Source organism: Priapulus caudatus, unplaced genomic scaffold (genome assembly GCF_000485595.1).
Source record: "Priapulus caudatus unplaced genomic scaffold, Priapulus_caudatus-5.0.1 Scaffold2377, whole genome shotgun sequence".
NCBI lineage: Eukaryota > Metazoa > Priapulida > Priapulimorpha > Priapulimorphida > Priapulidae > Priapulus > Priapulus caudatus.
In genome coordinates, this window is record NW_014579438.1 from 1386 (window position 1) to 12923 (window position 11538).

General features: G+C 45.0%; 1 protein-coding gene across 2 annotated transcripts in view; it reads left to right on the forward strand.

Moving 5' to 3' along the window:
* The first annotated feature begins 440 nt into the window (after positions 1-440).
* LOC106818614 (galectin-6-like) overlaps positions 441-11538 on the forward strand; it is a 12405-nt gene continuing 1307 nt past the window's right edge. The window contains exons 1-6 of one of the 2 annotated variants that reach the window (XM_014823307.1): positions 441-566; positions 1656-1744; positions 2109-2325; positions 2512-2622; positions 2801-2863; positions 3002-3010. In XM_014823307.1, coding sequence (XP_014678793.1) covers positions 1704-1744; positions 2109-2325; positions 2512-2622; positions 2801-2863; positions 3002-3010 — 441 coding nt within the window. In that variant the 5' untranslated portion in view covers positions 441-566; positions 1656-1703. The remainder of the gene's footprint in view (positions 567-1655; positions 1745-2108; positions 2326-2511; positions 2623-2800; positions 2864-3001; positions 3011-11538) is intronic. The other variant, XM_014823308.1, reaches the window with a different exon arrangement.

Sequence of the window (11538 nt, forward strand, 5' to 3'; positions counted from 1 at the left end):
GAAAAACTTTTTTGTTTCAGCGGTGACCTAGCATTTTTATGGCATTATTGAAAGGACCATGAACTTTCTGCTGACATGCGAAGAGTAAGTGTCGGATAACCTTTTGACCCTCAAGAGGAGGGTTAAACGTGGATTTGTTTACTGTTAGAAAGAATTTGACTGCCGGGTTTGCTAGTAGAATCTATACATGCCTGGATGCATGTATGAGGCTACAATGTCACAGTAAAATTTCAAAAGCTAAATTGTGGTTGAAGAAGGTTTATGCTCCTTAAATCGTATAATTTCTATGGCATATTCTGTACTGTGTGTACTGTAGTGTGTTACATGTAACTTATGCCACTGTCAGTGGCCACTGCCAGTGCATATGTGGTGGTGATAGTACGGTGTAGTTTTTGCTTGCGTTAATTAGTTACAGGTGGCGTACGAAAGGAAGGAAATGAGTAAAAAGACGTACAGTGATTTGCATACCACCATGCATAAAGCCTCCCCGGACACTTGGACCGTTTCAATCACTGACACTGGTTGCAGGATTGCATCCGTCGCCGGAAATTACTTTATTATGCGATGTAATATACATACAAATCACAACTTTGGTAGTAAAAATCATTCGTGCTCATTTTATTATTGAAACGGCCTATAGTGCCCGTGTTTACATCTGTATAACACATGCATATATTACATGTGTGCGTGTGCGTGTGCGTGTGCGTGTGCGTGTGCGTGTGTGTGTGTGTGTGTGTGTGCGTGTGTGTGTGCGTGTGCGTGTGTGTGTGTGTGTGTGTGTGTGTGTATATGCGCGCCCGCATGTGTGCGCGTGCACGTGTGTGTGTGTGTGTGCATGCGTGCGTGGGTGTGTGTGTGTGTGTGTGTGCGGGCACACGTGTGTGCGTGCGTGTGTGTGTGTACATCCAATAGACTCAGGGTGCCAGCCATCCTATCAGACCATGGTAGTCTAGTTCATATTTATGTATGGCCCTTACATGCTTTTTGTGTTTATAAACACATAAAGCACGTCAGGGCCATATAACGAACAGCCTTTAAGCGCATGCATTGGGCTATAGCTGCCCAATATACCCAAGGTGGTAGTGAATTTTGTTTGCTCCGTAACGGTATAGCACACTGCTGGTGTGGTTTAAAGAAGTTGGTGAAACTAGTTTTGAGAAATAGTTTGAAGTTAGCATTACAATAGTTTTCTCATGCATTCTGTGCACTAAATTAAAACCCGCTAGATTATCTTAGTAAGGTAAGGGGGTGCCCATTGGAATTTTTTCGCATGGGTAGTTTTCATCCCCCCTCCCCCCATTGGTACCGCAGTCATATGATTATGTAAGCGCTACAGCGATAGGTGACACGTATTCTGAATAGGCACAGTTTGAAGCGTTCATTCCGGCGATGTGCGGCTGATTTGTTCTAGCTGTTCACTTCTGTAAATCGTTCTTAATATTGAATTTTAACTACCGGCAATGTCACAGCTAGTTTGTGTGATAATTATTTTTCTGATTGGTAGAACGTCAGAATCGGTCACTGTGCATGTTTTCTTCTGTTAATAGTTCTTATAACTACACAATATGTTTCCGTATCATTCACTATTTTATCTCTGATCAGCGGGAATCACTTTGAATATGTCGTATAACATTATATGTATGTTTAAATCTCAGGTCACTCCCTTCCGTCGGAGTATAATTGGTGGTCTATGTAATGGAAAGATGATACACATCCAAGCCGTGCCAATACCATCTGCTAAGACGTATGACGTGCTATATTATACAGCTGTTAAGACCACTCAATTCGATTAGACCTCCATATCCTGTTGAATAAAACAATTAATATATTATGCATCTTTTGCCAATAAGAATATAATTACAAATAATTTTTCTGCATGGAACGTATTATTACATGTTTACATAAGTGCTATACAATTTAAAGTTTACAATTTACTATACGCAGTTAATTGCCGAGCTGATATTGATTACGGGTATGACATATAATAATAACCATCTGAAACGAGGTGTGACGTGTAATGCTTGAGTGCATAGAATTGCCCATGCATGGTATATGTGATCGATAAAAATACTGTGATGCGATAACTGCAATTTCTGTTTAATCGGTAGTTTTAAGATCGAGCTATGCTGTGGGCCAACGCCATTTCCCGGCTGCGACGTCGCGCTGTCGATGAATGCACATTTCTTCCCTCCCGGCAACTGCCAGTTCACACTCACCACCTACCGAAACAAGCAGTGGGTCGCTAACGTGCGGGGAAGCAGCTTCCCATTCAGCGCCGGAGCAGCTTTCGAGATGATCATACTGATAGAGCCTGGAAATTATAAAGTATGGTGATTCATATATATATAGTTATGATGTGCATGCTCACCCATTTTTATAGTAATGTATACATGAATTTACTAAAGATGTGTTGCATTTTGTTTGTGGAAATGTGTGAAATCGTTTCTATAGTTCTGTGAAGTTGTATCCATTATCCCTGATTAATGACGAAGTACCCTGTTTTGCTCCTAGATTGCAGTGAATGGAATCCACTTCGCAGGCTTCAAGCATGTCATACCTTTTTCGGCTGTGACAGATCTAACAATAGAGGGAGAGATAATCATAAACTCTGTTAGATTCCAGGTATTGTTTATATATCAATATCGGCATCGATTCGTCCGGCGCTAAATGAATTTGTTCTGAAATGGCCTGATGGCTGCTGTCATGTGGTGTAGTCAAAGTTAATATTCGTCATCCATCTTGAACTAATAATTAATAATGACCGTTATCGCAAACCAATAGCATCCGTTGTTTTCTGTAGGTGCAGCCAGCGCCCCAACCCCAAGTCGTCTACCCACCAATGCTGCAGAGTAACGACAAGTTTGTATGTAATAATTTAGAGTAAAAATAATCAAGAAGAAGTGTAGAATTTGTGTTCACTAAAAGAATATATTGTTTACAACTGCTACCGGTCAATACAGCACACTCACACTAACGTCCCGTCACATCCATTTCTATCCAGAGAGACCGGGTACAAGATGGCGTTGCGCAAAAGATGCGTTGTTCCCCGACCGCCGAAAGCGGTTAAGCCACGCACTTCCGCGGGACTGGGCGCACGCGACCGCGGGGTGTTGTATGTAGCATCTCGCGCTCCCCACTATACGAAATGCGTATAGCGGGCAGCCTAACATCGCGCAGTTTTCGGGACACGTACATCGGCTCGGCTACATCGGCTTTGGAGGGGGGCCTTTCCGATTATAGATTTACACGCGTTATGTACACTCCTCGCGTCGTAACACAAAGGGCACCTCACGTGATTTTCCGTTACTTATCTGCGTTCTCACTGCAACTACTTTCTCTCTTGTCTCGCACATCGCCCCAGCGGTCTGTCTCTCTCTTCTCTCTTCTCTCTCTCTCTCTGCTCCGCGTCGCTCCCGACCGCCACGGGTTAATAAGGTATCTTATATACATGCAATCCAATGCTGGCCGCAGCACCAGGCACACAAGCACTTGGCAGGCGTTTCAATAAAATGTAATGCTAAATAAATACGCAAATCTATTTAGCATCACGAAAGTCACCCCGCGGCGCAAAGAACTCCCCCAAGCCAGCGCTTTGTTGGACTATTAGCATATGGCACAGATCAGCGATGACGCGGCTGATAGGCTGTGCGTTGAACCGTAGAGGCGCACTTGCTCTCTCCAGAACGCATTCATAGTCTCACTAGCCCTTCCTCATTGCCCGGTAAAGTGTGAAACACTCCCACGACAGCATCGCGTGGATTTGTAGCAGACCTGTGTAAGAAATTTGCAATCAAACATGTTACAATATGATGTTTACTAACTATACCGACATCGTTAGCTAAACGTAACTGGGATTGAGTACGGAAATGCTTAAAAAATGTCGACTCTTGTACCTCCACGTGTGTAAAGCACGAATCTCCTCTCGAGAGCTATTAGACAACTGTCGTCGGACAGCGTCATTCCATGGGCTCATCAAACTCGCCCGGTCCAAGGCCCGTAATCTAGCTCTCAAATCTCTCAACTCTCCAATCTGAGCTAGACAATTCTGCTTCAACCCGCATCCGATATCGCTATGTCACAATGCTGATCGAGCGTATCGTAGCTGACCGTAAGAGTTCGTTGTGCCATTCAGCGACACATGACCAACTATACCTGCTAACATACACACATACATACTAACCATACATACAAACAACCATAGGCCTACATACACACATATTATCCACACATACAAACAACCATAGTAAGCCTATCTACATATATACAACCATTGTCTGTAAGCTTGTGAAACGAATGTGTCGACCTTCACTATTGTAACAAGGCGTGTTGGCTACTACGCCTACCCAGGTCCTCGGTCCGGCTAGAGAGGGTTTACCTCCGACGGTAGCTGACAGTTACGTTGATTACAAACAAGAACGCAGGATTATCTAATTCACTGAACGTGCGTATATTGTTAGAGTGAACAGTTACAGTTACTACTCGCGTGCAATATGTTAGCGACCTGCGCCGCGTATCACGTACGATCTAAACACCAGGTTACTGAGGGAGAGAGACTCGTATGTCACTCTCCGCGCGCGTATCGCGTACAAACGTAATAGTTACCTTAAGATGTAGCTCGCTCACGAATCACTCGGCGGTGTAAAGATCTTGGGAGACAGAGAGTAGGAGAGGGAACAGATACCAGAAAGTGGAAGACGTAGGAGGGATGGAGAAAGAAGAACCTACGTGGTTGACAATGGAGACCCGAGTGTGTCGCGACACGTCACCAGCGTCCCATTTCACAACGGCAGCCATAAAATCGTAGAACCGGTAGAGAGCCATAAAGGTCTCTCTACCTTGCAAGTTGCTCTTTTTTATGATGGTCGCACATCGAGCAGTTTGCTGACGCAAGGTCGTTTATAAACGCGACTTGTTTTTGGACTGGCAAGCGTCTATACTACACTATTATAAATGTTGTTCCGCTTCGCAAGTATAAGCATCAAAATAACATAACATGCACCTTTTGGATAAGGAATAAGAAACATGGTGCATGGTGTATACAGGAAAAGTGCTTGAGTCTTTCACTATCACACTTGTATATTATAAAGCATGTGGATTGAAACTATCGTTTTTAACTTTACTTACGACTAGGTGCCGACACAGTTCGTTTCACTCGCCCATTTTACGTATTTCAGTCTCGTTCTGCTCTTGCGTTCTTGTTCCGTTCATACGACTGCATTCTTCGCTTCTTCCTCTTCATCGTTACAGCTGTCCTGCACCTCGTCCCGTCTTGTCTCGTCTCGTCTTGTGAAATCACTTGTAGTACCAAAGGTACATGTCTTTCTTTCTTTGCCGGTGATGATATAGCGTGTACGAGATCGATATAGTGAAATACCTTGTGTTGTTTTACAAAACCCTAAGAATTAATTAATTAATTAAATATTTACTAGGTCGTATACGACGTACGAAAACGATACTACGTCTGTCACGGCATCAAATGTAACGACGAGTTTGTATGTAATAATTTATAGTAAAAATAATCAAGAAGTGTAGAATTTCTGTTCACTAAAAGAATATATTGTTTACAACTGCTACCGGTCAATACAGCACACTCACACTAACGTCCCGTCACGTTCATTTCCATCCAGTCAAGTCCCCAGAGAAAGAACCGCGCACACGCGCGTGAGCGCGTGCACTTCCTCTCAAGCTCCCCAGCCGACCCCTTATCTGTGACTATAACCCACAACCCTATGTCCCTACGCTCATTTCACAATTACCCTAGAAACGCCTAACCTAAACCTAAACACGCTTGTCTACTCACACACGCAACCTAATTTTATCCTACATGCTAACTGGCTGACCCTACCCAGATATAAGCCGACCTACACTGCTAATGTACATCAGCTGTACGCCACATGTTACATCAGGTATAGGCCTATAACTTGATTGTAGCGCAATTTAAATATTATCTTTAATTACGACACACTCGTGTTCATGTGTAGGGTTACTGCAATACAAGAACTGCGCGCAACATCCGCGCTCGGCGGTCAGGATCAATGCTTCCTTTGCGCATCGCCTCTCTAGTATCCGGTCTCTCCTCTGGACGGACTTGCGGTTTTTGCGCGCAGCGCACAGCTCGCGGCGAAGCCGCGCCCCAACGCGAATACGCCGCCCCCTTTTTGTCCACTTAGACAGATATCTGAGACAGGGGTCTGAAAACGCACTACGCGAAAACTGGGCGCAATCCAACCGACATTTCGCGATGGACGGCAGGAGGCCATCTCCAAACGGCCCCTAAACTTTTTTTGGGGTGCATGGCGCACCTCATGGCTAAGACGTAGTGACTCCTACAAGAAAATGCCGATGTCCGTTTGATGTTAAGCCTCCTGACAGCTGTGTTGTTGTATTTTGTCCAGTTGTTTTTCGCTCAGAAATGCGTGTCAATCAGCAGATGGACCGCATCGCTCGTTGGCCGGCTACGGCCGATGGACAGGCACTACTTGGCGAGTATAGAGTTTCTGTCTATCACAGGCTTTTAGGAAGTGTCTGCGTAACGGCGCTCCACGTGGGGGGTGGAGCGCGGTCTAAATGGCTATCTGCAAATAGCAGATGCCAGCCGTTACGGCGCGGCGCTGGCTGCGTACGTGCCATTGTTTTGAGCAACCTCGCTCGACCACCGTGCGCCCGTGGATCGCAGTGTCGTGCGACCACAAATAGCGAAATTTTTTCCCCCAAACGGTAATAACATTAGTAGGAAGGATTACGGCGACCTTCTGGATTGCTGGTATTTGGGCAAGATGTCAGCCTCCGATGACTTGTATAGCCAAAAATCCGCCAATTATCTGACAAAACTTTCCCGACTGTTCTGTAAGTGAGGTTAAAAGTGTTTTTAGTCTAGTTTTCTCTTTAAACAAACATGGGTTTGAGTGAAGTAGACCCAAATATCATGCCGTTTCTTGACCGTGATTTGCTGTTGAACTGAAGAAACATCTTCAGACCAAGGAGGAACAAACGACGCCGTTTAGTCGAATGTTTGTTTTTGGTTAATGACCGCTAGTAAGTATAAGTTTTTTCTGATGTATGTTTCATGCAAAGACACATTTATTATCATTATTATATAAAATTAAATTTACTATAATTGCATTCTTGTGCAAAGTGTGTTATTTTTCATCATTAATCTTAAGTTATGAGAGGGTCTAGGCTATATACTTATAGTTATGAGCTGCGAATTTTCTGTTTTATTTCGTGCCGTGGTCCGATTAGTTTAGCGTTTACAGGGCTGACCTCAGGTTAAAACACTAAGGCTACACTAAAAGACCACTAACGTACTAGTAATACTACTGACTATAGCGTCAACGAGTACGAGTACGTATAGCTCTATACTGCTCGTGAGCCCTATAGTATCTATAGTACCGTCGTAGCTCTAGTAGTAGTTAGTACTGTCGTAGCCCTTCGCTCCTTCCTCCGACCTGCGACGAAAGCCTACGAGTGGCGTGTACATACGTACGTATGAATATTACGAGAGCCCAAGACGCTCTCAATAAACTTAAGATTGAAAGATGAAAATAACCATTTGGCAGAAGAATTAGGCAATTATAGTGATATTATATTGTTATATTAATGAGGAAAAGATATGTTTTTCAATGGAAAAATACATGCAGAAAAACGTACTTATACTAGTGGTCATAACCCAAACAAACATTTACATATATGGGCGTTTGTCTGCTGTTCAACAGGCAAAGCATCGACTATGTCTACACCAATCAGAAGGCCGCTATAGAAAATTCTATTTAGCCGCTTATGAGGACCGTCGCTCGTCGGAAAAAAAAAATTTCGCATAAGGACTACGGAGCGAATGACTGCGAGCGAGCTGTGCGCTGGTTGTGGCCGGGGGTGCGCAGGTGGTTTCTATCTCTCAGGGAGAGGGTGGGGGTGGGCGGGGGGAGATGACCGTAGGCTAATCTGTAGAGAGCTGCTGGGCAAACGGCAGCACTCGCAGCAACAAAGTAATCGGGCCCCTCCGGCGGCAGGGCCAAGCGCAAAGTGTCACTCAAGCGACAGAGATGCACTGTAGCTGGAGTCATATAGGTCACGACTTAAGTCACGAAATCCCGCAGGTGTAGCCATGCCAAGTAGTTTTGTCGGCTTAGACCCTGGATACAGGGCATTAGTTTCGGTTCGCTAGTAGAATGGAGCATGGATGGCTTAGGACGGGTTGGAAACAAGTCACCTGACAAGACTTCTACGGCAGAAAATGTGGTCACTATTTGATATGGTAAAAGGGTTAGGGGTTAGAGCGTTCGAGACGCTATTTAAGGGGAGTAGGCGTAGGCGACTCCCTAGACTTGTTTATAGTGGAGTAGGCAAGGTTTACGCGATCCCGGCACTCATTAGATTAGAGTGAGCAGGAGTAAGTCAGATTCTGGGTATCAGCCAGTGCCAAGCAATTTAAAACGCGAATCACGCAGCATGCCTAAGATGTGAGTAGCGAAATTCGCAGGCAAATAGTATCACCTCAGCGGAAGTGAAGGCATAGACCCTCCTCAAATCGTCAAGCAGAGTGTCTTATGTTCAAATATCCGCGACGAATAAATCGATGCCGAAGCGCGGTAGTATTAAGGGTGTATGGACGAAAAACTGCGCGATTTGACGCTCCCGCTAATACGGGATTCGCGCATGCGCGAGGGTCCGCCCGTCCTTTCGGGCGCGCGAGATTCGTATAGGCGGGCACGCGAAATGCTGAGCATAGACCAACACACCGCGGTCGCAGTGCGCCAGTCGCCCGCGAAGTGCGCAGGTTTACCGCTCTTGCAGGTCGGGGAACAACGCATCTTTTTGTGGGCACGACACTTGTACCCGGTCTCTCTGGCTACTAGGTATCATCCGATTGTGTATTGTTATACTCGTTTTACAAAATTATTGGTCACTTTAAAGAACGAACCGCTGTCTCACTCGTGAATACACTTAATGTATGTAACCTTATTGCGTGACACGTTAATGCCTGATGTTAAATGTTGCCGATGTTGGCACGTGAGTATCGCGGGGCCCTTGTCTATCGGCCCTAGTTAAAATATATTATAAACTGAAGTATTAATTACAGCCCGTAGCCTTACGTGAAAAGCAACTTACGCAGAGAGGGCTACGTTGCTGCCATGACTTTTTCCAAGGTGTAGCTTGAATTATCCTCTACAACCTGCCAAAACGACAAGTTAGAGAACTTGTGAGCATTTAGCGAGGCAGTATTAATATTCTGGTTGGAGTTGAACATGCATGATATTGAGAGACGAGACAGCAATATATGGCAATCTCTCGAATCCTTTAGATGTTTTGGAAGATATGCAACATAACAAAATAAAGTTTGGGCAAGTAATCAGTGTCTAATGAGTATCGAGTAGCGTTAGGGAATTTAAAAGGACTTGCGCTCCCTGTGGAGCACATTTTTCTCGCTGCCGGAATCACAATTGCGGCAATTAGGTGTGTGAATAGGAAGGCAATGGTCGGGCGACTACTAATCGATCGAGCGAGGATCGCTGCATACGTCTTCAAGTTTAAGCGTTATTCCAACTTTTGGGTAGACTTTAATAAACAGGGCCAGGCTGACATTTCATATGCATCCACGCTAGCAACTCTAGGAAGGTTGAACGTGCATATTCGTGGGAGAGGCGAGGATTGTCACCACTGCAACATGAACCTTTGACAACTAACCATATGGGACAGATTCATCGCTTAAAAATCGCGCATTATGCAGCGAGCGCATGCGCTGCCTTGCTATCATATGATTCCAGGGTATAAAAGCACCCATTATACGAACAGTTACTTGCGCAAGCGGGAGGAGGAGGAACTAAGCTATATAAGCGACAGTTGAAGTCTAAGATGTCGAGGAGCAGATCAAAGCGATTCATGTGAGGAACCCTTTATGACCTCTTCGTGTAGCCGTATGTAATTCATTGCAGCCGCGAGCTATCATTATGCCGTAAAGGTGGCTCTTAAATCAATGCGCCAACCTGGAGTTGGTTCATGAGAAGGGTCTAAACATTATAAGATCTGCAGTTCAGCTATTTAAGCTATACACCGAGAGCAAAGATTCTACGTTAGAAGCGCTGAATGTTTTGTGTTGCGAGCTCCCACCCTCCTAATTTCTCGCGCAATGTATGAGTTGACAGCTTTCGAACACAAGAGAGTAAATATAAGAAGAGAATGCTACAGGGTGGAGCGGGTGGTCATCCACCCTAAGAAAGTGAAGAACCAACACCTGAGTCTAGCGAAGAAGTCAGCGGCAAAAGAAAAAAAGCGTTATAAACATGCGTCAGATGCAGGGTAAGAGATGAAGTGCGGCCAGCATTGGCTCATATGCCACGGAAGCTTAAGTCAGGCGTCACTCGCCTTACATGGAGTGGTGATAGCGCTCAATGGCGGCAAATCCAGGGGGGACGAGGCGGGACGCACATAATTCGCCGCTACCACAACAAAACACAATACGTTAAAAGATAGGGGAGAACATTGGTAAATATTTCTTCTTATACACTTCCGTAAGCCAAGCAGTCGCCAATGTCGCCCCATTTGAAACACGAGTTAGTGAATAGCCAAGACGATGTTACTGTCGTGGCTTGAGATGTAATGTATCATCGAGAGGAGAGCTGAGTAACAGATGCATTCGTTGCTAAGTGAGTGGCACATGGTCAGTGTATTATGGCATGTATGCAATCGAAACAGTCGCGAGAGAAGGTAACCCGTTGTCTCTGTTTGGCATATATAGCTACGTAACAGTGTAATAGTAAGACTTCAGATGACGCTGTGTGCATCTATCCTGTCAGATGCGTAACATGCGATTGTCTATTTGTTAGTCACATGCTGTCATATTGCATGGTTACAAGTGAGCATTTTAGAGGCACTCATATTAGGATCGCACATTCGCACCTCTCATACGCGATGGAAAGTCCTCTGAGTGAAGAGAATATATAGTGCGTCCTTGTGATAACAATGCTAGTAAATCAGATACATCTCGTGCAAGAGGGCGGATAATACCTGAGTTGTACAACGGAAAACGAAAATAGTGATATTTCACAGACTACATATGTCTAGCTTTGCCTGGCGAGTCTAGAAATAATTTGATGTATTGCATTTAAGCAAAATTCTTTGCTCTTTAAAAGCAAGAACAAACGCGGGCTTGTCAATACGATACTCCATAGGGCGGAGATTCGGCTCTAAACGCTGCCGCCTCCCACATGGCCAAACGCCACCATGCGAGAATCCACTATCTGCCACGCATCCTAACGCGGGAAGCATTTTGGCTATCGGTTTGCCGTCACCACTTGGAGCGGCTGATAATTGATGTCATATGCCATAATTTGGTGAGCTGTTAGGCTACACTTAGAAAGCTGAGGGCTGCGTTGTAAAAACCTTGATGGAGTCCGGGGCTCGGCATCATGACGGGGCGTTAAGCCGTGGCTAGAATAGATAATGGAAGATAAGGGCAAAGGCGATGCCCGCGAAATGTCACATATGATCAACGGCGAAGGGCACCGTTCCATTTCAAATTTATCGGGGGGCGAAAGATCG